The 27,761-nt window shown below is 48.3% G+C and overlaps 2 protein-coding genes across 2 annotated transcripts; both read left to right on the top strand.

The window, feature by feature from the left end:
- Positions 1-1,251: 1,251 nt before the first annotated feature.
- LOC147986184 (uncharacterized) lies at positions 1,252-4,644 on the top strand. The gene is made up of 3 exons (XM_087541906.1): positions 1,252-1,887; positions 2,016-3,640; positions 3,843-4,644. Exons 1-3 carry the CDS (start codon positions 1,252-1,254, stop codon positions 4,642-4,644), a joined length of 3,063 nt encoding a protein of 1,020 aa, XP_087398032.1.
- A 2,527-nt stretch (positions 4,645-7,171) lies between these two features.
- Positions 7,172-9,286, top strand: LOC125539125 (aquaporin PIP2-5). Its single transcript, XM_048702493.2, has 3 exons — positions 7,172-7,883; positions 8,292-8,432; positions 9,015-9,286. The coding sequence occupies exons 1-3, from the start codon at positions 7,269-7,271 to the stop codon at positions 9,129-9,131; spliced, it is 873 nt and encodes a 290-aa protein (XP_048558450.1). The 5' UTR covers positions 7,172-7,268; the 3' UTR covers positions 9,132-9,286.
- Positions 9,287-27,761: the final 18,475 nt, after the last annotated feature.

Genomic DNA, 27,761 nt, shown 5'->3' with positions numbered 1-27,761 from the left:
TCTGCGCCTGGGCGCGCCAGCTGATTCGGTGCTGGCCCTGGCCCACCGCGACGCACCCGCTCGACAGGATCAGTCGCCAATTGGTGACTGCGCGTTCGTCAACCCGTCACCTGGGCCCACCCAGGATTTGAATGCGACCGCAATTCTGGCCTCCCCCCGCTCCGCGATAATGGCCGGTCGCCCGATGCGTGTGCAGCCCCCGCGCAGCCCGTACCCTGCAGGATGATCGAGCCCCCCCCCCCCAACGGGAGGATTCCGACGGCCCTGACAAGGTTGCTGCCCTTTCCACCCCGAACGAATCCCCCCTAGGCCCGCTTTGGATGCCGTTCCGGCCTTGGACCAGACGCCCGACCAATCCGCAACTGCACTCGCCCCGAACCACCCCCATGGCCCCCCTGCAGATACCGCCATGGCATTGGATCCGGTGGTCGACCAACCAGCGATTGCGCTCGCTGGGGTTCCTGAGCCTTCGGTCTGTCCCACGCTTTCCCCTGACCCCACCGCTGCGGCTCCTTCTGATTCGTTGGCTCCTGTGCACCCGCGCGAGGCGCGGTTGGCTGATGACGGCCCGCGGCCCAACGGCATGCACATGCATGGCCCTTCACCTGACGCTGCACCCCCCGCTCGCTCGCCAAACTGCCCCCCGTCACAAACTGTTGCACCGCCCCCGGTTTCAGACAACGGCTCCCCCTCCTTGGCTGCGTTTGTGGACGTGCTTGCCGTCCGCCCCCAGCCACTTCCGGCCGCACCGCCGCGCCGGCGTCGGCATGAGCTTCCTGCTGACTTCACACCCCGATGAAGCTTCAGGATCGCCAAAGCTGACCAGGGCCTCAACTCCGAGATGAAGGCGAAGCGGGTCCTTCTGCGTCGTTTGGGGCTGATCAAGGATGACAACGCGCCCATCCCAAGCGAGGTGCTACACAGATACGCCCACCTGTTCGAGCGGCCTTTGGCGGAGGACGTGGTCGAGGCTTTTGCTGATTTCTTCGGATGGGACCTCCCCGGACGTGCACCGGCCTCGTGTTCCCTGACCGTGTCTCGCCTCGTAGAGGCGTAGCCGCCTTGCTTGTTGTGCTCTCAACGCCCCCCCCCCCAATTCTGTTTATGGATCACAACCTAAAGATCATCTTTTAGAATGTGCATGGCTTAAATTCTGGCGCTAAGCGTTCGGCCGTCCGCAGCGTGATCTCCGCTGCCGCCCCCTCCATTGTGTGCTTGCAAGAGACTAAACTTGCCCACATATCAGACTCCATGATCCTCGACACCCTCGGACCATCCTTTGAGGACTTCTTCTTCCTACCGGCCTCCGGTACACGTGGCGGCGTCGTCCTTGCTTGGCGCAGATCGCACGTCTCCCTCTCCACCCCGCTGATAGGAGAACACCACGTCACCGCTCTAGTTTCCCCCGTCGATGGTAGTGGGCACTGGTGGCTCACCGGCGTGTATGGTCCCCAAGATGATGAGGCCAAACTTGACTTCCTTGCCGACCTCCATGATGTGCGTGAGTCACGCATCGGGCCTTGGCTCCTCGGTGGCGACTTCAACATGATCACTTCGGCAGCCGACAAGAACACCCCAAATCTGAACCATCGCATCATGAACCGATTCCGGCGCTTCATTGTCGACGAGGAGCTCCGCGACATGTACCTGCACGGGCGCCGCTACACTTGGTCTAGTGAGCGTGACATGCTGACTCTCGTGCGCAACGACAGAATCTTATGTACTTCCGGTTGGGAGGTCGCGCACCCACACTGTCTCTTACACTGCCTCTTCTCCGTGGCATCCGACCACTGCCCGTTGGTGGTTGATTGTGCAGCCCGCCCCATGGGGGCGCGTAGGTTCCATTTCGAGCGCTTTTGGCCGAAGCTAGAGGGCTTCCACGACACGGTCTCGGAAGCTTGGAACTCGACCCCCCGGATGCGGACCCCTTCCGGCGCATCATGGCCCACCTCAAGGCCACCGCGAGGCATCTACAACGCTGGAGTGCGCGCACGGTGGGCAGTATCTCCATGCAGCTGCAGATCGCGCGCGAGCTCATCGCCCGTCTAGATGCCGCGCAAGACTTTCGCCCACTTTCTCACCTCGAGGCGTGGCTCAGACGCAAGCTTAAAGGCGCCTACTTGGGGCTGGCTTCCCTTGATCGCTCCATCTCTCGCCAGTGGTCTTGTTTATCCTGGCTCCGTGACTCCCCGCTGTCCTACCTGAGTGTACATGCCTCACGACGGAAGCAGCGAAACCTCATCTCCTCCCTCCAAGTGGATGGCCACTCCGTCTCCGAGCACGCCCATATGGCCGAAGCCGCATACAACTACTTTGCCAACGTCCTCGGCTCTTCCGAGGAACGCGCCGTCTCTCTAAACCAATCCCTCCTGCGTACGGAAACTTTCGACCTTACCGATCTGGAGACGCCTTTCACTGAGGGCGAGATTTGGAGGGCCATCAAATGCCTACCTACTGGAAAGGCTCCCGGCCCGGACGGATTCACGGCCGAGTTCCTGCTTGCCTGCTGGGGCACTATCAAGCATGACATCTGCGAGGCATTCGACAAATTATACGCCGCCATTGGGCGAGGCTTCCAGAAGCTCAATGAAGCGCTCCTCACTCTTCTACCCAAGCGCCCGGACGCCGCCACCCTTTCGGACTACCGCCCCATTATCCTGATCCACCTCATTGCAAAGCTCTTTGCGAAGGTGTTGTCTCTCCGGTTCTCTCCTCGTCTTGGGGCCATAGTCTCGACCAACCAAAGCGCCTTTATCGCCGGCCGGTGTATTCATGACAATTTCCTCCTCGTCCAGCAGACGGCACGCCTGCTCCACAACCTCAAGGTCCCCCGCATGCTCCTCAAGCTCGACATTGCGCGGGCCTTTGATAGCGTCTCCTGGCCCTTCCTCCTCGAAACCCTGCAGCACTTGGGGTTCGGCCAGCGTTGGCGTGATTGGATATCGATCCTTCTATCCACCGCCTCCACCCGAGTCATGATCAACGGCCACCCGGGCCCCCCCATCGACCACGCCTGTGGCCGTCGCCAAGGTGACCCGGTGTCTCCGATGCTCTTCACCATCGTCATCGACGTTCTTAACTCCATGCTCATCCGTGCCGTTGAGCTTGGCCTCATCCAATGGCTCACCACGAGACACGCGGCCTCCAGCATCTCCCTGTACGCCGATGACGTCGTCGTCTTCTGCCGCCCGGACCACCATGACATATTCGCTGTTCGAGAGCTTCTTCGTGTATTCGGGTTAGTCTCCGGCCTCCACACCAACTACAGCAAGTGTTCGGCCACTCCCATCCAATGCAACGACGAGGACATAGCGACCATTGCTGCCGAGATGCAATGCCCGGTGAAGCAGTTCCCTATCCAATATTTGGGACTCCCCCTGTCCATCCGCAAGCCTTCCACCACGAGCCTTATGCCGATCATCCACAAGTTAGAGCGGAAGCTCTCCACCTGGCGCGCCTCATTGCTCTCCCGAGGAGATCGCCTCGCTCTCGTCCGGCACGTCCTTTGCGCCGTCCCCACTCACTTCCTCACCGCCATCGCCTTCAACCCCTCCATCCTAAAGCAAGCCAACCGGATCATCCGCGGATTTCTCTGGGCTGGGAGCACCGATGCCAAAGGCGGCCAATGCTTGGTCAATTGGCAAAGAGTATGCCGCCCGCTCTCCCTCGGAGGTCCGCGACCTTCAACGCACTGGCATCACGCTCAGGACCCGCTAGCTTTGGCTCAAGTTCACCGACCCATCGCGCCCATGGAGCCACCTGCACATCCCCCATGACCCTGCCGTCTCGGCCATCTTCCGTGCATCTACCTCTTGGACTCTCGGCGATGGTCGCACCTGCAGGTTCTGGGGTGACCACTGGATCAATGGTCGTTCGGTCGCTGAGATCGCCCCGCTCGTCCTTGCACTTGTCCCGCGGCGGCGGCGCAAAACCCGTATGGTGCATGACGGCTTACTCCAACGCTCCTGGGTCCGAGACATCCAGGGCGCCCTAGTCCCCGCTGCTCTCATCCAATACGTCGACCTATGGCGCTGCGTCCGCCAGGTCCCCCTCTCCGACTCCCCTGACTCCCTCCAATGGCGCTGGACTCCTTCTGCTACCTACTCGGCTAGCTCGTGTTACCAAGCGCTTTTCCTCGGCGCTTGTCAAGACCACCGCTGGCGGCTAACGTGGAAGCCCTGGGCACCACTTCGCATAAAATTCTTCATGTGGCTGGCCCTACAAGACCGATGCTGGACGTCTGAAAGACTTGCTCAACATGGCCTCCCGCACGAGGACCGCTGCACATTCTGTGACCAGGAAGAGGAGACAATGCAACATATCCTGGTGGGCTGCCCCTTCTCCCGCCAAATGTGGTACGAGGTGCTTGGTTGGGTTCGCTCCACCGCCGACATCCCAAGCAGCGATGCGGACTTCTTCACCTGGTGGGAGACGACCTGCAACCGCTCTCCATCTCCCACGCGAAAGGGTTTGGCCTCCCTTATCATCCTCACGGCGTGGTGGCTTTGGAAACACCGGAACGCTTGCATCTTCGACGGTGAGCAGCCCTCCATCACCCGGCTCTCCGACACCATTCGAGACGAAGCACGCATATGGGCCAAGGCTGGCGCCACCGGACTGCACAACATCATTCTTGAGAGATAGCTCTATTAATCATTGGGGCTGAGCAACCCCATGTCTGTTCTGCTCCAGGCTCGCTTCCATGCCTTCTTGTGTACATGGCTTAGCTAGCTCTTGTAATCCCATACTGTACAAACTCTCCCTCTATCAATGGAAAGATACGCATCCTCTGCGTATTCGCGAAAAATATTCACAAATATAAGATGTTTTGAATATTTTAATATGGACTACATGCAAAATGAAATAAACGAACACACTAAAAGATGTCTATATACGTCCAATTCAAAAAAAAAAGCTAGAACATCTTATATTTATGAACGGATGGAGTAACAATCTGGCGGCGGAAAAATTGTGGCTAATTATGTTGAATTTGAAGGACCTCGTTTACCGCCGGGCCATCCTTCTCCGCGCATATAAATTCTGCCTGCCCGATTGCTACGGGTTGGTCGAATAATGGACCACCCATCCGATTGGTCAGTTTGTTTGTTTGCTCATGGAAGCGAATTCCGGCTTTGTTTTATAGCTAGAAAACCAAAGAACCCATCGTCCTGATATGCCAGCCTAGTTAGCGCGGTTGTTGAAAACATGAAACACAAGAAAATAATTGGGGCTGAATAGGACTGGAGCCGTCCGGCTCACCCCATCCATTCCTCTCCAGAAAATTATACTATATGTCAGTGTCACCGGCGGATTGGTCGGCGGTGCTCGTTGTTCTCTTGCGCATGCTCGTCCACCACCATGAGTCGCCCACCGCACGCCCATCGCGCTTCAGGAGGGGAAAAAGAAGTTCACCCACCGTCCTGTGAATCAGTGAATGGAAATTCGGGGAAGACGGGGGAAGGCGATCATTGATGGGGCTTCTTCACTTTCGGTTCCATGCTGATGAAAAACGACCTGGACCGGAAGCCAAATTCGTACACGAAACAACGGCATGCAAACCCGGGAGGGGTTTCACGAGGTCGCGATTCGGTCGAACTCTCGTGCAGCTTCTGGAGATTATGGGCCAGCCTCACTGTCGCTCGATAAGGATGGCGAAAGGGGCATCCAAACTGTGGTGACGCGCGCAACGGAAACGCTGCTGCACCACAAGTTTCTGTTCCGATTGTGTGTATCAGGATGGCTGCTGTTCTGGACTAGTGGTAGCTTGTTACATTACATACAACCGATGCTGGCACATGACGCAACATTTTAGTAGGATTAATCAAAGTTTCGGATAGAAACTTTAAGTAGATACCCCCTTCAATTAGAGGGTGGTTCTTGTGACGTGCCTGCGCATGATTAGCAACCAAACCGCTGATTAAGCATTTGTTCACTAGTGGAGAACCCAGACAAATGGCGACAATACAAAATTCCCGCCAAATGCTCGTAGCAAACTTGTGAGACTGATGACTTGTAGCAATGTCTCCAGTTCGATCTTCACTCCAGCTGCCACTGTAAAACAGCTTACTCGTAGCTAACAAGTTCTCTTTGTTCGCAGGGCTCCAGAGTGCAATCCGTAATTCAGTAATTGTGCGTTTCCCATGCCTACATTTTGATTACTTACCAATGCATAACAACACACTTAGCGGGGCCGTGAAGAAGTTCCAGACCTCTATCTCTTACCTTTGAGGGAAACTCTAGATCGGTAGATCGGATAACGGCGACGCTCTTGCATCGTTTTTCCCTTGGGGGCGTCAGCCTCGGAGGTGTGCACGAGCTCGAGTGACCAGCGGACAACATCTTTGATGGAGCGGTGTTTCATCTTATGCATCAACGACTGTGGATCTCGGCGACGCGCGGTGGAGTCTCGGCGTTCGATGTGTGTAGACAGACTCGCGAAGGAGGATGGCGCTGTCTGGCGTCGTGGTGATGTCGATGGCAGACCTAGCAAGGTCGTGGCGTTAGTACCTGCTCTGAAGATGGATCGGTGAAAGACGGCGGCGACGGCCTCTGTGAGTGCGTCGGATTGTTGTGTGCCCCAGACCAGGTATATGGCTTGGTTGGGGCCTCCGGTTTTAGATATTAGGCTTAGGTGCGAGGTCTGTTTGATATTAGGCTCAGACTATCGGCACTCCTTCATCGAGTGGATAGAACTAACGACAGACATTGTCAAGATGGTCGCTTTAGACTTACTAATGTATTACTTTATAAGGTCATTATAAATAATTAATAAAGTGGTTGCATGCATCGCTCAGATGCAGAGGAAAAAAAAGCAGGCAATTAAGCTGAGGACGTATCTGCCATCACCTCAAACCATCGATCGTGTACGTATGTGCATACACCCATCGCCAGACTAATTAAACTGGGCCACTAATTAAAATTAAAATGTAAGCTCCACCGTATTAGGCGCAGCCAGCAGTGAGCTAGCTGCCCTGGAGTGATGTAATGACCCGGGCTGTGGGCGGCAAAGTTTATAACCTAGAAACAAGACACTAATGGGAGACGCCATCTGCTTCCACTAATAAACCCAGCCACTAAATAGACTAATTAATCCCAAAGCGAGCGCCCTACGCCGGCCTTTCGCCGGGAGCCAGTAGCCGCCCTCGCCTCGCCGTCATAAATACCTCACCTTCCCCCCGTCATCTCACACCACTACACAGAGCTTCAGCGCATTAGCATCTTGAGCAGAGACACTCACCCTAGCTTGTCGATCAGTCGAGGCAGAGAGGATGGCCAAGGACATCGAGGCGGCGCCCCCCGGCGGGGAGTACGGGGCCAAGGACTACTCCGACCCACCGCCGGCGCCGCTCTTCGATGCCGAGGAGCTGACCAAGTGGTCCCTGTACCGCGCGGTCATCGCCGAGTTCGTGGCCACGCTGCTGTTCCTCTACATCACCGTGGCCACCGTCATCGGGTACAAGCACCAGGCGGACCCCGCCGGCCCCAATGCTGCCGACGCGGCCTGCAGCGGCGTCGGCATCCTCGGCATCGCCTGGGCGTTCGGCGGCATGATCTTCGTGCTCGTCTACTGCACCGCCGGCGTCTCGGGTGGCCACATCAACCCGGCGGTGACGTTCGGGCTGTTCCTGGCGCGTAAGGTGTCGCTGGTGCGCGCGCTGCTCTACATCATCGCGCAGTGCCTGGGCGCCATCTGCGGAGTGGGGCTCGTCAAGGGGTTCCAGAGCGCCTTCTACGTGCGCTATGGCGGCGGCGCCAACGAGCTCAGCTCCGGCTACTCCAAGGGCACCGGCCTCGCCGCCGAGATCATCGGCACCTTCGTGCTCGTCTACACCGTCTTCTCCGCCACCGACCCCAAGCGCAGCGCCCGTGACTCCCACGTCCCGGTAAGTTATCGCTGCCTGCCTACTGATTTCATTTTCTTTCGTCCATGAACTAGTGATGCTTTGCATGGACATACAGACGAAGCAGTTCTCTGAATATTCTCTAGTCACTAGTCCAGTCCCTTGCTAGTTAGTTAATTTGGTTCATTATATATGTATCAACTCAGCTGTGAGGTGGCAAACCGCTTGTGATTAACGCTATACAAGGAGCACGTTCGATTCTCTAGATAGGGACATAGTGCGAAAGTCAAAATTTTCGCTGATATGATTGTTTTATAATATTTTTTACTGCTTAGATTTGGTGAGCCATCTTTATCAAGCATGCATACGGAAACATTCATGTCTTCTTCCTATACAGCTCTACCTTTTGTTGCATATATGGTTTTGAATTTGTTGCAATGAATTGGTCAGGTGCTGGCTCCTCTGCCGATCGGCTTCGCGGTGTTCATGGTGCACTTGGCCACTATCCCGATCACCGGCACCGGCATCAACCCAGCAAGGAGCTTTGGAGCTGCCGTGATCTACAACAACGAGAAGGCCTGGGATGACCACGTACGTACCGCCACACACTATCGCATGTCTCTGCTAATTTAATGGGTTAATCTTTTAATATGTTGTGGTCACAATCACCTCGAAGACTAAAACTTAAAAAAAAAAAAAACAGAACTTGTGTGGTGTTCCTCGTCCATGGACTATATACCTCTATCAAACTAGACATAACTTTGTGGTATTCCTCGTTCACAAGTTCAAAAGTAGCAATCAGAACTCTGAACAGCTAGATTATTTTGAAGAATGGCCCAGGATAAGGATCGCTTAATTAACAAGCTCAAGCGATGTCACTCCCCACTGATTAGCCTTGAAATGTTTTTATTTACACTCTTGTAGCTAATGTATGACATCTGCGAACAAAACTATTGTTGCAGCAGTACACGCTGCCTAATATCGTCCCGCTCCCACTCCCAACTACCATCCAATGACGGCACAAAATCTACTAGCTGTAACGTGCCTAACTAGTTAATAGTGCTATCTTCTTCTACATACATATGCCACGGTTTTTAGAAAGTGCAATTAGGAGGAGATTAATTCAAATATCTCTAAGACATCTTACTTACTTTTGCGGTCATGTCATTGCAGTGGATCTTCTGGGTGGGGCCATTCATCGGGGCCGCCATCGCCGCCGCCTACCACCAGTACGTCCTGAGGGCCAGCGCCACCAAGCTCGGCTCGTCTGCCTCCTTCGGCAGGAGCTAGATCGGTCGGCTGATGTATGGATGATCGGAAGCACGGACAGTAAATATATCAGTGTGATACTGTTCGGATCATGTATTGTGCACGCGTCTGTATTTTCTTAGACGCATTTGGGTGTCTTCAAAATTTCCCTACAATTGCACTAAATTCGAAGGACTCGTCGCCTTGTTTTTTTCTTGAACAAACAAAGGGTACAGAAGGACCCAAAAGCTGCATTAACTAGAAGTGGATCACATCATCTTATAACAGGACTCTGGAAGAAACAGACATAACAAACTGGTCCCAGACTATTACAAAGTGGACCTCCAAATCCATTGAAAATCGCAATCGAGTCCTTGGCATCTCTAGCTCGAATCTAGTCTCGTCTTCACCGGGCATGACACCACATGGTGCGGCGAGCCCTCCAGGGTACCATGCCATGAATTCCAAGACGAAGATATAGTGCCTCAATCTGGCTCTTGGCTGGGAGGAAGAAGCAAGGTTACCATTCGGCTGACATATTCAATGGCGATGATTGGCATCGACCGCGGTAGTGGACACCAAAGCCCTTCCACGGTCGCCATCGGTGATGAGCACAAACACCATCTAGATCTCCATCTTTCCCCGCTTCTCCTTCACGACCACGATAACCTTACTAAGCAGGGGAATCAGAGGACCTCCTCTAGATCAGGCGGTCATGCAAGCGTATTCACTAAATCGCCGTCGACGCACTCTTCGCATGCATCTAGCTCCCAACTAGCATAGCAAGGACTGTAGGTGCCGCTAGCCACAGACCAGTGCTCAATAATGGCAACGACGTGCTCCACTATGGCATATCACCAAAGGCCACAGGAACAGGATGGAACCTAGACCTGGTATTTTACAAGGATACTCCATGCCCCTTCACTTCACTCCAGCTTGCAACACCGCCAGGGAAGATTGGGGATCGGGTCAGGAACTGGCTCTCTCTCGACTCTCAACAATAGCGCTTGAAAGGATCAAGATGGACCTAGAGGGGGTGAATAGGGTCAACTAAAAATTTACTTAAGTTATCAGAAAGTTTAGACTATGTGAAATATAAAGTGTGAGCCTAAACAATGATAAAGTGTGATATACAATCTGTATGATGCTTGCAAGGTCAACTGACCAAATTAAACCACAAGTAAATGAGTTAGGGTTCCAGAAAACCGATGACCACATGGATGAAGATGTATCCCGGTTTTCATTTCCTTGGAGGGAAGCTAGTGACCATTTTAGGGGTGGGTGTTACCATGAAGGCACACCAACACCATGAAGTCTTATCTTATTCTCCTTGAGATATCACCACAAACACAATTCCCAACCATTAGTGGTAGAACTTGAGGCGACCTCTAAACTTTCACAAACTCTTGGGGGTAAATCACAAATCAATTTCTCACCAAGAACTCCTACGCCTAGCAGCCTCCAAAGTCCAAGAGTGAAATGGTAACTATGAAGAATTCGAATCAAGCTCAAACATGAAAGTGCTTGGTCAAAGTGTGGAGGAAAGAGTGGATCTTGATTTAGGATGCTTACCCCTAGAATATCACCAAGAATCTTCTCAGGAATCAAGGGATTAGGGTTTGAGAGAGTTGGACAAAGTGTGTGGCAGCTGGATTTGAAATATATGCTTGAGAGTTACCCTATAACGAGTAAGAAATCTAACTGCGAAAATATGTGGGTTATATGTCTAGTTATACTGAATTCAAATGACATTGTTTCTTTGTAGAGCTGTCGTTCCATATGCATATAAATATTGCATGCTTGGCCTCCACGTCGCCACTCTCGGGGAGGCTTGGGCGAACCCAGATCCCACCGCTACTGTGCCCAAGTCCTCACACAACTCCCCTCGTTGTTGCATGCCGCTGGAAGGCGCCAGAGGTCAAAGCCCGTGTGGTGGCACGGTCCCTTACTATGTCGTCCAATGGGGCTAGCATGATAGTCAAGGGGAGATTTTACCTTCGTCCTCTTAACAATTGTTATTGCCAGAATGGCGACAAGTGTGGCTGACTTTGGTGGCGATGGTTTCGGCGACCTAGCCCAGATTTTCTGGCATGAGAGCCAAGGCGGTGGTCCTTCGTGCTCTACCTACGATGGCAGTTAGTGTGGCCAGCGCATGTGTCGTTAGTTCTGGGCCCTTGCCCAAAGCTGGTTGCAACACGTGGAGGTGGATCAGGACCATGGTGGCTTCGTGTCAAGGACGTCATTGATGTTGTGGGTGTCGGGAGTATTGTTGCTGCCCAAACATGGTGTTGATGGCAACGGTGGCTAACTCTGTCCATCAATCGAAATGCGCTCGGCAGTGGGAGTCTACGTGGTTCCCGAATCTAAGGACAATGATCTGAGGGCTACTCTCTATTTGAGGAAGTCTATGATGGTTGTTGCTATTGGCGGTGAGGCCGGTAGTGCGAGTCTTCTTTGCAAGGAGAGGTGTGAATCGGCAGTGATCGTAGTAGGTCAACTAGATTGAGGTTTGACTAGTGAGACTACCGACGAAAGCTGACGATGACGGTGCACATGTGAGCATTGTTACTTTCATGAAGGTGTCTGACGGGGTCCTATACCGGGGGGTGGCTAACGCCTAGGATCCCAGCCTCATCGACCACCAGGGCCTGAATAGGCAAAGGGCACGATGCAAATGCTAGGAGGCAAAATGACCTTTTTGACGCCCAAGACTAGAGGGCGGCAGCGCCCTAGATCGCATGTGACATGTAAACCCTAGGCATCTCCTCTCTATATAAAGGGAGGTCTAGGGAACCCATTGATCATCTACCCTCAAATAGGCACTAGTACAGCGAGCTCCTAGACAAACGGTTTTTAACCCCTTTCTGCGACGGCATTTGGAACCGTCGCCAAGTGAGTGTGGGCGATAGGGGGGGTCCTTCCCACACGACCCAGAAACCGTCGGGGATATGCCCTCCTGGCACACACGTTCGGCAAAATGAGGTCGTGTGTGACCGGCGAGCGCTCAAATATGGAAATACGTACAATAGAGCTAAAAAATACAATTATACGGCAAAATTGTTTCCAGTTGTAAGTACATCCCACACAGTCAGTCCCCACTAATCATTTTTGTTCATATGTACATCCCACACAGTCGCTCCAACGAAATCGTTTGCGTTCACAGGTACATCACACATAATTTTTCCCATTAAATCGTTTGCGTTATTGAATATATCACACACGGTCCGTGGAAGAAACTGTGTGGAAAAGGTTGTCCATCACACACAGTTTTTATGTGGTAAACGTTTGCGCAAGGTGGCCTAACGCAAACATTTTTCAAGAGAAAGTTGTGTGTGATTGTTCATTGATCCAACACGGTTTATTCCTAAAAACTGTGTGTATTTCCTGAGATCATCGCCCACGGTATTTTTTCAACAACCATTTGCAATAGCAAAACCCAATTAGCAGGCTAATTCGCCATTAGCAGGCTAATTATCTGATTATTCATAATCCATTTATTAATCTAATTGACATTTCATATTAAGCAAACAATATATTTCATTTTCATAATTGAAATACATCAGAGTACAACATCATATAGCTTCAGCACTCAGCTACCCCATTACACAACTACACCAGGACCAATTTTCACATGCAACATCTATAACCTTTCGAAATTAGCATGATAGACGGTACATAGACAGATGTATCTCATCTGAAAAACTGCTGAAGCAGAAGGCGAATATTGAGCCTTCATTGATGTTGAAGGTCTTTGTAACTTTAGGTGCCTGTAGATGATTGACCGTCCATCCTTTGTCCTCTTCAAGAACACTTCAATATTGAACTATGGGTGTTGTATGAATACCTTCCTCGCCTCCTGACCATACAGGTGGTTTGAGAGGTAATCATCAGTGAACTGCTTTGAAAATGCCTGAAAACAAGGATGTGCATAAATATCTTCTCTATATTGGAAATTGGGCAAAGGAATAAAAAAGGCAAGGTATAATAGTTAGTACCATCCTGTAGTGAATTGATGTCTTCTTCATTGTGCAGACAAAGATCTTGTTGTTTTTTGTCGCTAATTTCTTTATCCTAACAATCTTTCTGAGTTTCTTGACTTGATGATATTCATGGACAACTCATTTCCCCATATGCAAAAAGGGTCGAACAGTGGGTCAAAACCTCTGACAGTAGGACCTACATGTGCAAGACCAAATTGTTAAAAACCTAAATATTAGAATGGTTCGTGCAATTGCATAATAATGTGCTATTAGACAACGGACCATGCACGTGCTAACCTCGATTATAAACCTCAGTGCTCCCATTGTTTCCCTGCAACACATATAAGGTAGTTAGTCATCAGGTTAAGTAAGGGTTCGCATGCTATCAGTAAAATATGTTGATGAAAAATAAGCACATTGCAGATTCATCAGATTAATTCAAGCCACACGGAAAACCCATTTATCCACACCAAGCATGATTAAGAACTAGAAAATATAGCACTTGTATATGTTTCTCATGTATTAAGTGCAGCCAAATTCGATTTATTCCTCACATGCACAACAATACAAAATTCTACCCATGACAATTGTACATCGCATTGCGGAATAGAACCAAACAGTTAACTAAACACCACAACAAATGAACCAAACATTAACTGAGCACCACATTGCAAAATATAACATACTCCTAATAGAAGATCAGACAGTTAACCAAATAGTTAAGTACAGCCAATTGTAGAAAATGTATTTGTTTCTCATGTATTTACTACAGCCAAATTCAATTTATTCCTCACATGGTATACAATAACAGAATGCACCCACAACTATTGAACATCCCATTGCAGAATTGAACCAAACAGTTAACTGAAGACGACAACTAATTAACAAAACAGTTAATAAGTGAGCACCACACTGCACGACATATAGAACCTATACACTAGAGCAACGGATTGCATGGTAACATTAGATAGCACAATTCACTAGAATTTGTGAAGGAAAGGCAGGAGCAGCACACGCAACGGGTAAACCGAGCATGCTTAACCGGCGTAGCTAGCAAATGACAAGGTGCTCCTTCAAGATCTGGGGGTCGACATGAATGGCAGCCATCGCGACCTCATCCACACATGCATGCAGCCGCGATTTGCTTCTCCGCTGCCAAATGCTCCTTGAGGTCCTGGCAATACTGCGTGCACTATGGCTTAGGCCGGCGCTTATTTGGTGGAGGGGTCGGTGATTTGGGTGGAAGGTGTCGCGCTCGCGCCGGCGGTCAGGGCATGTGGGATGTGGAAGGAGGAGGAGGATGGGGGTCGGGTGTGGATTACCTGTCTGGATAGGCGAGGCCGAGGAGCGTGAAGGAGGGTCGCCGGCGAAGAGGCAGCGGCACTACAAGCAAGGAGTGAAGGTTTCAACTTGGAAAGGATGACAGAAAAAGGGAAAATGTGGCTTTTGGTAAGGGGGAGGGGCGGGGAGGTAGATATTTCTACGGAAGCCGAAAATTTGGAATCGCCTTAGTGAAAAAACTGGCGCGCAAAGTGTCATCAGACATGGTCCCTTATTCGGAACTGTGTACGATATGTGAACATCACAAACGATTCAGATAGCTTAACACGTGTGTGTTGAGTTTGAACGTCAAAAATTTTGGTTCGAATTTCCCTGGTTACAGTGGTCATCCACGTTTATTGCATAATTTGGGTACACAACGGAGACTAACTTCTTAATCGAGCAAGTTCAGCAATTAAACAGAGCTAGCTGACCTAAACATTACTCTAACAAATTAAAGACCGGCGCTCTTAATTAAACAAAACAAAGAGTACTACTACAGCTGGTGCTCGTCGATCTCCGCCGCTGCCTCCATGTCCAGCTCGCGCCCGACACTCTCCTGGGGAAGGGGCTCCATGGCATCAATTGCACCATACTCGGCGAGCATCTCTCCATCCGCGTCTGCCATATCTTTGAAATAGGCCGCCACGAGCTGGGCGTGGGCGGCCGCGATCTGGGCTCTGGCGGGCTCCGTCGTGGCAAGGTATGCCACATAAAAACGGACGGCTGCTCGAACTCTCTCGGTGATTGCCAACTCTTCGGCCGTGGGTTGCCGACCGTTGTTGGAGAAGCTTCGTTCGATTTGTGCGGTGACGGCCACAAGCTGGGCGTGGATGGCCTCGACATAGTAGTGGGAGGCCTCCATCAGGGCTAAGGCCGCCGCTACGGAATGGACAACTGTCGTCCTGCTCTCGCCAGTTGCTATCCCCGAGGCAGATGCTGCTGCAACCACCTGAGAAGCAACATCGGTCATTTGGGCTGCCTTGGCCGCCCGGACGCAGACTGTGGTCACCCTCACGAAGCTTGTTAACACACATTTGGCGGCTGCGGCCGCGCTCTCGCCGGAGTGGGCCGCCGAAGTTGCCCTCACGACATGGGTCCACGTCCCCATCTTTCACCGGCGATGAATGAATAGTGAAATGATATTTGGGGAGTGAGCTAGTGTGCTTGACACAACGGCTGTGGACTGTAGCCAACACACCTACTCTCGTAAGCCATAAGCGTACTATACACCGACGGTGCTCCAAAATATTTTGTGCTGCATCTCACACGGTTGGTGATAATAAACTTTGTGCGATCTACTTGATTTCAATTAAGTAACAGGATTACAGCTACAAAGGATGGTGTTTGAATTATTAGAACTTTTACCTGCAGTGAACATGCAACTATAAGTGTGTTGTCAAAAAAATTGGAATTATTCAGGGTTCGTTTGGTGTTTTTATATATTAACTTGGTTTTGTACGCATTTCAGGTGCATAATACTAATTTCAACTACATGTACATGCTCCAGTGCATATAAACGGGTTGAAAAATCAAATATGTGTCCTTGGTTGTATTCTTAGGTCACATGCAAGAAATGGGAATGAATGTCACACACCCTGCCACCGTCACTCGGCCGCAAACATTGAGATACCTGGTTTTTAAATTCTAGTAAATCCAAAACTCATTTGAAATTCATGAAACTTGGCATGGTATCATGGAGCGGCATCAACATGTCGTGGCAAAAAATTTGTCCCATTTGGGGTAGGTTTGGGTATAAGGTTCTGACAAACCAGAGCTTCTCACAACAAGCGTGATGGTTTCGGTAGGGAACATGCCACCTTTTGGGACGAAACGATATCCGTTGCCTCTTATTGCTTTTAAAAAATTTAGAGTGTCAACATAGAACAACAGGAGTGTTGTGTTCAATTTTGGAATTTTTCGGGGTTCGTTTGTAAATATTTATACATTAACTAGGTTTTCCAGGCATTTTATGCGCATAATTCAAATTTGAAGTACATGCACATGCTCTAGTGCATATAAACTGGTTGAAAAAACAAATATGTGTCCTTGGTTACATGCTTAGGTCCCATGCAAGAAATGGGAATGAATGTCACACACCCTGCCATCGTCACTCGACCGCAAACATTGAGATACCTGTTTTTAAATTATAGTAAATCCAAAACTCATTTGAAATTCATGAAACCTGGCATGCTATCATGGAGCGGCATCAACATGCCGTGGTAAAAAATTTGTCCCATTTGGGGCAGGTTTGGGTATAAGCTTCTCACAACCAGAGCTTCTCACAATAAGCGTGACGGTTTCGGTAGGGAACGTGCCACCTTTGGAGACGAAACGATACCCATTGCCTCTTATTGCTTTCAAAATTTTTAGAGTGTCAACATAGAACAACAGGAGTGTTGTGTTCAATTTTGGAATTTTTCGGGGTTCGTTTGTACATTTTTATACATCTATTGGGTTTTCCAGGCATTTTATGTGCATAATTCAAATTTGAACTACACGCACATGCTCTAGTGCATATAAACTGGTTGAAAAATCAAATATGTGTCCTTGGGTGCATGCTTAGGTCCCATCCAAGAAATGGGAATGAATTTCAAACATCATGCCACCGTCACTCGGCCGCAAACATTGAGATACCTGGTTTTTAAATTCTAGTAAATCCAAAACACGTCTGAAATTCATGAAACTTGGCATGCTATCATGGAGCAGCATCAACATGCAGTGGTAAAAATGTTGTCCCATTTGGGGCAGGTTTGGGTATAAGCTTCTCACAACAAGCATGATGGTTTCGGTAGGGAACGTGCCACCTTTGGGGACGAAATGATATCCGTTGCCTCTTATTGCTTTAAAAAAATCGAGTGTCAACATAAAACAACAAGAGTGTTGTGTTCAATTTTGGAATTTTTGGGGTTCGTTTGGACATTTTTATACATTAACTGGGTTTTCCATGCATTTTATGTGCATAATTCAAATTTGAACTACATGCACATTCTCAAGTGCATATAAATTGGTTGAAAAATAAAATATGTGTCCTTGGGTGCATGCTTAGGTCCCATGCAAGAAATGGGAATGAATTTCAAACACCAGGGCACCGTTGATTGCCGGCAAAACATTGAGATGCCTGGTTTTTAAATTCTAGTAAATCAAAAACTCGTCTGAAATTCATGAAACTTGGCATGCTATCATGGAGCGGCATCAATAGGCCATGGTAAAAATGTTGCTCCATTTGGGGTAGGTTTGGGTATAAGCTTCTCACAAATCAGAGCTTCTCACAACAAGCATGATGGTTTCGGTAGGGAACGTGCCACCTTTGGGGATGAAACGATATCCGTTGCCTCTTATTGCTTTCAAAAAAATTTGAGTGTCAACATAAAACAACAAGAGTGTTGTGTTCAATTTTGGAATTTTTCAGGGTTCGTTTGGACATTTTTATACATTAACTGGGTTTTCCAGGCATTTTATGTGCATAATTCAAATTTGAACTACATGCACATTCTCCAGTGCATATAAATTGGTTGAAAATCAAATATGTGTCCTTGGGTGCATGCTTAGGTCCCATGAAAGAAATGGGTATGAATTTCAAACACCAGGGCACCGTTGATTGCTGGCAAAACATTGAGATGTCTGGTTTCTAAATTCTAGTAAATCAAAAACTTGTCTGAAATTCATGAAACTTGGCATGCTATCATGGAGCGGCATCAACATGCCAAGGTAAAAAAATCCCATTTGGGGTAGGTTTGGGTATATGCTTTTCAGAAACCGGAGCTTCTCACAACAAGCATGATGGTTTTCGGTAGGGAACGTCCCACCTTTGGGGACGAAATGATATCCATTGCCTCTTATTGCTTTTAAATTTTTTCTCGTGTCAACATAGAACAACAGGAGTGTTGTGTGAATTTTTGTGATTTTTCGGGGTTCGTTTGGACACTTTTATGCATTAACTGAGTTTTCAATGCATTTATGTGCATAATTCAAATTTGAACTACATGCACATGCTCCAGTGCATATAAATTGGTTGAAAAATAAAATATGTGTCCTTGGGTGCATGCTTACGTCCCATGCAAGAAATGGGAATGAATTTGAAACACTAGGGCACCGTTGATTGCCGGCAAAACATTGAGATGCCTGGTTTTAAAATTCTAGTAAATCCAAAACTCGTGTGAAATTCATGAAACTTGGCATGCTATCATGGAGCGGCATCAACATGCCGTGGTAAAAAATTTGTCCCATTTGGGGCATGTTTGGGTATATGCTTCTCACAAACCGAAGCTTCTCACAACAAGCATGATGATATTCAGTAGGGAACGTCCCACCTTTGGGGACGAAATGATATCCATTGCCTCTTATTGCTTTCAAAATTTTCTCGTGTCAACATAGAACAACATGAGTGCTGTGTTAATTTTTGTGATTTTTCGGGGTTCGTTTGGACAATTTTATGCATTAAGTGAGTTTTCAATGCATTTATGTGCATAATTCAAATTTGAACTACATGCACATGCTCGAGTGCATATAAATTGGTTGAAAAATCAAATATGTGTCCTTGGGTGCATGCTTAGGGCCCATGCAAAAAATGGGAATGAATTTCAAACACCATGGCACCTTTGATCGCCGGCAAAACATTGAGATGCCTGGTTTTTAAATTCTAGTAAATCCAAAATGTCATCTGAAATTCATGAAACTTGGCATGCTATCATGGAATGGGACCCGACATGCTGTGGTTATTTTCATGTCCATTTTGAGAGAAGGTGCACTCGAATAATGACAACCAACAAAGGCATTTTGAAAAAATAGCTGCCACTTTAATATCTCAAACGTTTGTATAATTCAAACCGTGTGCGTTCTGTTAACCATTCAGGTGACACCACGTGTCTTGGTTTTAATGGTTGTAGGAGGTGTCGTGCGGACAGCTGCTTGACCTTGACTGAACGGGAGGCGTGCAGGCACCGTCCGATGCGCAGGCTGACCGAGAGGCATGCAAGATGTCCTCGAGTGCGCAGGCTCACCGGGAAGCATGGGAGCTATACGCTGCGTAGGCTCACTGGGAAGCGAGCCCTTTGACTTCCATGGCCGCCCGCCTTGCTCACATCCTTAATGGCGCCCAAGCCACAGTTTAATTCACCTTTTAAATATAAAACACTCATCGCAAACGTTTTAGTTAGAACACCTGTATGCAAACCGACAGCTTCCCCATGAAGCCAAGAGAAAATGTGCCGAGCAGGATTTCTACAACTCTTGACCACAAACGTTTTAGATAGAATACCCGTATGCAAAGTGAGAGCTGCGCAGGATTTGTGCATCCCTTCAACGTAAACGGATGTTTTTGATGACCTGTGTGCAACCACGTACAAACAATTTGGTAAGATTTGCATCTCTCATCTTGGGTATGTTACCACTTGTCAAACTGGAAAGATTTACATTTGTTGATCTAGTAACGTTGCCATTCGTCAATCCTTGTAACACTGCGATTTGTCAAAATATGCAGCTAGAAATCATTAGCACTGTCTAATTTTTGCAACTAAAATCCAGTAATTAAGCATAGCTTTCATTCATAGATTAAGCAGTCATTCTTAATTTATACAAACAGTTCAACTCGACAGCTGAACCGGCCAAACTTCTCCCCAATTGTGGACAACCATGTACTGAAATAGCTAGTTCAACTATATATACTAGCTAATTTTAAGTATGTTGTACAGTTCGACCACACATCTATAGTCAGATAAACTGAACAAAATACCCCTAAATACTACTACTACCACGGAGGGGCTTTGTGCTAATTCCGGCAGCCTATCCTCTGCCGAGCGTGCTCACCCGCTCAGTAAGACACAGAGGAGGAGGAGGAGCCTACCGACGAGCTGGACAAATGCAATATGGTGCCTGCCGCTGCTGCACGTTCAACGACGCTCACTAGCTCGAACACCCACTGCCACTCCAGACGATCCCTCTCAAAGTGGCTGGACTACTTGTAGATCTCCTGATTCCTCGCCTTTGCATCGGCGTGTGCTGCGGCCACGGCTGTGGTAAGGTTCTTTGCATGCCCGACGAGGCGCTCCTCCTCCTCCCGCGGGAACTCAATGTAGCGCGCAAGGTCGCTGATGCACGTGCGGGCCTCCACCTCTGCCTCCCGCCTTCAGGCCACGGCGGTGGAGTGGGTGATAATCCCGACGGTCGATGGTGGGCTGGCGGCCACAGCGGCCGACGATGGGGTCGCGGCCACGACCACCACCTCCAACCTTCGGGCCACGGTGGCGGTGCGGGTGATGGCCACGGTGGCCGGCAGTGGGGTGGCAGCCACGACGGCCACCTCCCGCCTTCGGGCAGATGGCCATGGCTTTCAACGGTGGTGTGGCGGCAACGGCGGCCGGCAACGGCTGCCGACGGGCAGCGGCGGCGGAGCGTGTAGTGGGTGTTCCGCGCACACCCAACAACAGGGACGCCACGCGCACTACACTACGCCGGGGACTGCGCCGCCGCCGCGGTGTAGCCTCCCAGCTGGAGCTGCCCTCTGATGACGGCAGAGTGGCTGAGTGACGACAACAGACCGGTGCCATTGGCGATCGTGGGAGAAGCAGATGAGATAAGCTACAGGGAGGGAGGGGAAAATGCGACGCAGGACTCGCCGGCCGTGAGGGTTTTTATAGCAGGCCAGTAAGCATTGGGATTTTGGGGGATTTCACCGAGTCGGGCAGGAAGCTTGTGTGGGAACCTGCGAGGTTGCGCGGGAACGGGCTCACTGACGATTCATTGGTGCCACCGTTTGGCCAAAAAAACGCCCCCGCGCGCTGCGCAAGCTTGCGCTGTAAGCCGTCCGCGGTAGTGGGGTGACAAGACGTGAGAGAGGAGGACGAGAGGACACGTACACATACAGTTAATAAAAAACATTTGCGATTTAATTACCTACTATACCCCCGTCCTGGTTTATAAGTAGGATTTAACTAATAAAATACGAATGCATTTCGCCAAAGATTATATCGTTGGAGTCTGATACGTCCATTTTGCATCATGCTTTTATATCAATATTTATTGCATTATGGGCTGTTATTACACATTATGTCACAATACTTATGCCTATTCTCTCTTATTTTACAAGGTTTACATGAAGAGGGAGAATGCCGGCAGCTGGGATTCTGGGCTGGAAAAGGAGCAAATATTAGAGACCTATTCTGCACAGCTCCAAAATTCATGAAACTTCACGGAAGTTATTTCCAGAATATATAAAAAATACTGAGCGCAATAAGTACCAGAGGGGGGCACCTACCAGCCACGAGGGTGGGGGCGTGCCCTACCCCCCTGGGCGCGCCCCCTGCCTCATGGGCCCCCTGGTGGCCTTCTGACGCCCATATTCTGCTATAAGGAGTCTTTCGTCGAAGAAAAATCATAAGAAAGCTTTCAGGACGAGACTCCGCCACCACGAGGCGGAACCAATCTAGGGCTCTGGCGGAGCTATTCTGTCGGGGAAACTTCCCTCCGGGAGGGGGAAATCATCATCATCGTCATCACCAACGATCCTCTCATTGGGAGGGGGTCAATCTCCATCAACATCTTCACTAGAACCATCTCATCTCAAACCCTAGTTCATCTCTTGCATCCAATCTTTGTATCCAAACCTCAGATTGGTACATGTGGGTTGCTAGTAGTGTTGATTACTCCTTGTAGTTGATGCTAGTTGGTTTACTTGGTGGAAGATTATATGTTCAGATCCATTGTGCATATTAATACCCCTCTGATTATGAACATGAATATGCTTTGTGAGTAGTTACGTTTGTTCCTGAGGACATGGGAGAAGTCTTGTTATTAGTAGTCATGTGAATTTGGTATTCGTTCGATATTTTGATAAGATGTATGTTGTCATCCCTCTAGTGGTGTCATGTGAACGTCGACTACATGACACTTCACCAGGCATTGGGAAGTAATAAGTAGATGATGGGTTGCTAGAGTGACAGAAGCTTAAACCCTAGTTTATGCGTTGCTTCGTAAGGGGCTGATTTGGATCCATATGTTTCATGCTATGATTAGGTTTACCTTAATACTTCTGTTGTAGTTGCGGATGCTTGCAATGGGGGTTAATCATAAGTGGGATGCTTGTCCAAGTAAGGACAGTACCCAAGCACCGGTCCACTCACATATCAAATTATCAAAGTACCGAACGCGAATCATATGAACGTGATGAAAACTAGCTTGACGATAATTCCCATGTGTCCTCAGGAGCGCTTTCCTTCATATAAGAGTTTGTCCAGGCTTGCCCTTTGCTATGGAAAGGATTGGGCCATCTTGCTGCACCTTATTTACTTTTATCACTTGCTGCTCGTTTCAAATTACCTTATCACAAAACTATCTGTTACCGATAATTTCAGTGCTTGCAGAGAATACCTTACTGAAAACCGCTTATCATTTCCTTCTGCTCCTCGTTGGGTTCGACACTGTTACTTATAGAAAGGACTACGATAGATCCCCTATACTTGTGGGTCATCAGAGTCGTATTTGAACATAGTTTCCAGCTATACAATTTTTGTAACATGCATTAACACTTTTTTGGTTAAATTTAAGGTTATATACCAGCAAGCGTTTGCTCGCAACACACATGGCTTATTCCATCACAAACATTTCGGATGGATCAACAGTATGCCATGTATCGCACACGCAACTCTAATATGATTCGTGCATGATGTCTCCGACATCGCTCGCACAGTTCGTCTTAATTGCCACGTATCACTGTGTCGTCCTCTGCTCGCGTCCCTCAGCAAGCTCTGCTCGCCGTTAGGCACCGCAACGCGTTGTGCTCGCTGTTAGGCGCCGCGGCGTGCTCTGCTAGCGTCCGTTGGCGCGCTCTTCTCGCGTCCGTCGGTGCGCTCAGCTTGTGGACAACTTTTCCTTGCGCGTTCAAGTGCTATGCATATGGGGCCCCCGATGTGATCGTGCGCTCCAATGGAGTTCGGCGAGCATAGAGTGGAGACCCATGCGAGGGAGACGGATCTCTCGGTGGTGTACACCATCGACCCGGCTGTGGTGGACGACTACATCAACAGCGTTGAGAAGTTGCTTGCTGGAGACAAGTACAAGGTGGTCGGCATCGACCTCCAGTACACCGCCGGTCATCCCGGCATAGATCAGAAGGTTGTCGTCGCCCAATTGTGTGTGCGCCATCATGTGCTCATCTACCACTACTGCATGTCCACAGAGCCTTGCGACCGTTTCAACAGGTTTGTCAACAGCACCGACTACAAGTTCACCATGGTGGAAACTAAAGACGAGGTAAATGCACTCAGTGTTACGGGCTTGGCCTGCAAGAACCTTGTCGAAAACTGTGACCACTACAGGGTCTGGGGTAGCACAAAGAAGGACTCCCTGGTCAAACTCCCCTGCTACGAAAAGATGAAGCAGGATGCCCATAGAAGAAGCCCCCTATCCTGGCACAGGGCCTGAATGCGGAAACTGGTGAACCTCACCTCAGGTTCACGGCCAAGAGCGTGTACACATGCTATGATATGCACAGGCGGATCGTTGACATGAGGAAATGCCTCATTACCCAAATCGACGAGTCTGGATTGAGCCACAAGCAGGGCAAGCGTCACAAGAAGTAGATGATAATCAGATGATCGTTTATGCTAGTTAATCATGCATGTAATATATAGTTTACTTTATTGGTGTGTGGAAATGTCATGTGTGTAGTAGCCACATATGTAATTATGCACGTAATAGTTTACATTGGTGTGTGCAAATGCCATGGTTGTAGTAGCCACCTATGTAAGTGGATGTTTAATTTGGTTATGCAAGGATGTCCTTATAAGTGTGTGTGTGTGTGTCTCTCTCTCTCTATATATATATATCTGTGTGTGTTGTTCTGTATGCAATCCCATCGCACAACACACACATCTTATTAGCAGCAACCATCTGTGTTATTATCAGTATTCACACACATTTTTTATTATAGACCTGTTTGTCGCGTATCACACACATCTTGTTCATTGGAACCATTTCTGTTCTCATGTGTCAACACAAACAGTACATCCGAGTGAACGGCGTGCCGTATATTGCACACAGCTTTGATCTGGCTGACCATTTCCATTGTGTTGCCTAATCACAAACAGTTCATCCAAGTGAACCGTATGCTATACATCGCACACACCTTCATCTGGCTGCCCGTTTCTTTTGTTCCTCCTCATCGCAAGTAGTTAATTGAGCTAATCCATATGCCCTGCATCGCACACGCAACTAAAATCTAAACCATGTTTGATGCATCCTCCATCGCAAACGTTTTGCACCTTTTTGACGGGGTTTTTACACCACCGTTTGCGATTATGGCATCGCACACAGTTTCGTCGAAGGGTCTCTGATCGTAGTGTCGCCTTAGTAGCATCCTGCAGTAGTGAGGAGAACTCTCGATAGCAATCTTATACACCATTGTAACCCAACGCATGAGGTATACCTCCATTATGAATCATCAAAACCAACAGGACGTAGGGTATTACTCTACGGAGGCCCAAACTGTTGGGAAACGATGCATGGAAAACAAAAAAATTCTACGCACAAGCAATAATCTATCCATGGAGATGCATAGCAATGAGGGGGAGAGTGTGTCCATGTACCCTCGTAGACCGTAAGCAGAAGCATTTCACAACGCGGTTGATGTAGTTGAACTTTCTTCGCGATCCAACCAATCTAGTACCGAACGTAGGACACCTCTGCGTCCTGTACACGTTCAGCTCGGTGACGTCCCTCACCTTCTTGATCTAGCAAGACGTCGAGGTAGTAGATGAGTTCCGTTAGCACGACGGTGTGGTGATGGTGATGGTGAAGTGATCTCCGCAGGGCTTTGCCTAAGCACAATATGACCGGGGTGTAAACGGTGGAGGGGGTGCCGTACGCGGTTAACAATTGATCCGGTGTGTGCTAGGTGCCCCCTCCCACATATATATATAGGTGGGAGGGGGAGGGGAGAGGCCAGGGAACGCCCTAGGGCTGGCCGCTGGCCCCCTAAGGGCCCTGCCTTGCCCTGCCCCCCCCCCCCCCGCCATGTTTCCCCAAGGGGGAAGGAAAGAGGGGGGAGAGGGACGGAAGTGGGAATCTTAATCCACACTTTCCTTCCCCTTCTCCCCTTTCCTTCTCCTCCTTAGGCTGGCCCATATGGGAGGCGCACCAGCCCCTTGTGGCTGGTGCGTTTCCCCTCTTGGCCCATAAGGCCCATATCTTTTGCCGCGGTTGCCGGGAACCCCTTCCGGTGACCCGATAAGTTCCCGGTACCCTCGAAACACTTCTGGTGTCTGAATACCACCCTACTATGTATTGATGTTTATCTCTCCACCATTTCGAGATTCCTCGTCATTTCTGTGATCTCATCTGGGACTCCGAACAACATTCGGTCACCAAATCACATAGCTCATATAATATTATATCATCATCAAACGTTAACCGTGCGGACCCTATGGGTTCCAGAACTATGTAGACATGACCGAGACACCTCTCCGGTCAATAACCAATAGCGAAACCTGGATGCCCATATTGGCTCCTACATATTCTACAAAGATCTTTATCGATCGAACTGTTATGACAACATACGTAATTCCCTTTGTCCATCGGTATGTTACTTGCCCAAGATTCGATCGTCGGTATCTTCATACCTAGTTCAATCTCGTTTCTGGCCAGTCTCTTTACTCATTCCGTAATACATCACCTCGTGACTATCTCCTTAGTCATTTGCTTGCAATCTTATGATGTGTATTACCCGACACAGGTAGTAAAGGTAAATTCTCTCTATAGATATGATAAAGCGGAAATCCCATTTACTAAGTTTGCTAGCCCATGCTTAGATGAGTTTGATAATTTTATGGTTAAGCAAGAGGACTTCAATGCTTATTTTGGTAGAAAATTGAAATACAATTCAAATATTCCTGAACACTTGGGTGATTATATGGCTAATGTCAAAGGTGAACTTAAACTTATTAGTAAACATGCTTCTATGGTTACCACTCAAGTAGAACAAGTACTTAAATCTCAAAATGACTTGCTCAATGAATTGAATAGTAAGAATAATGATAATGATGTTAGAGTTATGACTAGAGGTGGTAAAATGACTCAAGAACCTTTGTATCATGAAGCCCATCCTAAGAGAATTGAGCAAAATTCTCAGAGAAATAATATAGATGCACCTAGTCCTTCTAAAAGGAGGAAAAAGAAAAATGATAGGACTTTGCATGCTTCTAGTGAACCTATTGCTGAAACACCTGAGAATCCAAATGATATTTCTATTTCTGATGCTGAAACACAATCTGGTAATGAACCTGAAACTAGTGATAATGCTAATGATAATGTTCATGATGATGCTCAACCTAGTAATGACAATGATATAGAGATTGAACCTGCTGTTGATCTTGATAACCCACAATCAAAGAATCAACGTTATGATAAGAAAGACTTTGTTGCTAGGAAACATGGTAAAGAAAGAGAACCATGGGTTCAGAAACCCATGCCTTTTCCTCCCAAACCATCCAAGAAAAAGGATGATGAGGATTTTGAGCGCTTTGCTGAAATGATTAGACCTATCTTTTTGCGTATGCGATTAACTGATATGCTTAAAATGAATCATTATGCTAAGTACATGAAAGAAATTGTTACTAATAAAACAAAGATTCTGGAAGCTGAAATTTCCACCATGCTTGCTAATTATACTTTTAAAGGTGGAATACCAAAGAAACTAGGAGATCCCGGAGTACCAACTATACCATGCTCCATTAAAAGAAACTATATGTTAAAACTGCTTTATGTGATCTTGGAGCCGGTGTTAGTGTTATGCCTCTCTCTTTATATCGTAGACTTGATTTGAATAAGTTGACACCTACTGAAATATCTTTGCAAATGGCTGATAAATCAACTGCTATACCTGTCAGTATTCGTGAGGATGTGCCTGTTGTAGTTGCAAACGTTACTATTTTAACGGACTTTGTTATTCTTGATATTCCCAAGGTCGATAGTATGTCTATTATTCTTGGAAAAACCTTTTTGAATACTGCAGGGGCTATTATTGATTGCACTAAAGTAAATGTCACTTTTCATGCCAATGGTAATGAGCATACGGTACACTTTCCGAGGAAACAACCTCAAGTTCATAGTATCAACTCTATTGGAAAAATTCCATCGATTATATTTGGAGATTTTGAATTTCCTCTTCCTACTGTCAAGAAGAAATATGATATTCTTATTATTGGGGATGTGCATATCCCCGTTGAGGTAACATAGTGTTATTAAAAATTTCTTTGGTTCCATGTTATTCGGAATGAGTTTGTTAACAAGACTTGATCAACCTTATTAGTGGATTCCTTTTGATGAGCATGAGATGGATGAAACTAGAAGGCACAACCTTCTGTACCCTCCTTTTACT

The sequence above is a fragment of the Triticum urartu genome, chromosome 2A, assembly GCF_056163025.1.
Source record: "Triticum urartu cultivar PI428250 chromosome 2A, HENAU_Tu73, whole genome shotgun sequence".
NCBI lineage: Eukaryota > Viridiplantae > Streptophyta > Magnoliopsida > Poales > Poaceae > Triticum > Triticum urartu.
This window is presented reverse-complemented; position numbering and strand designations above follow the sequence as displayed.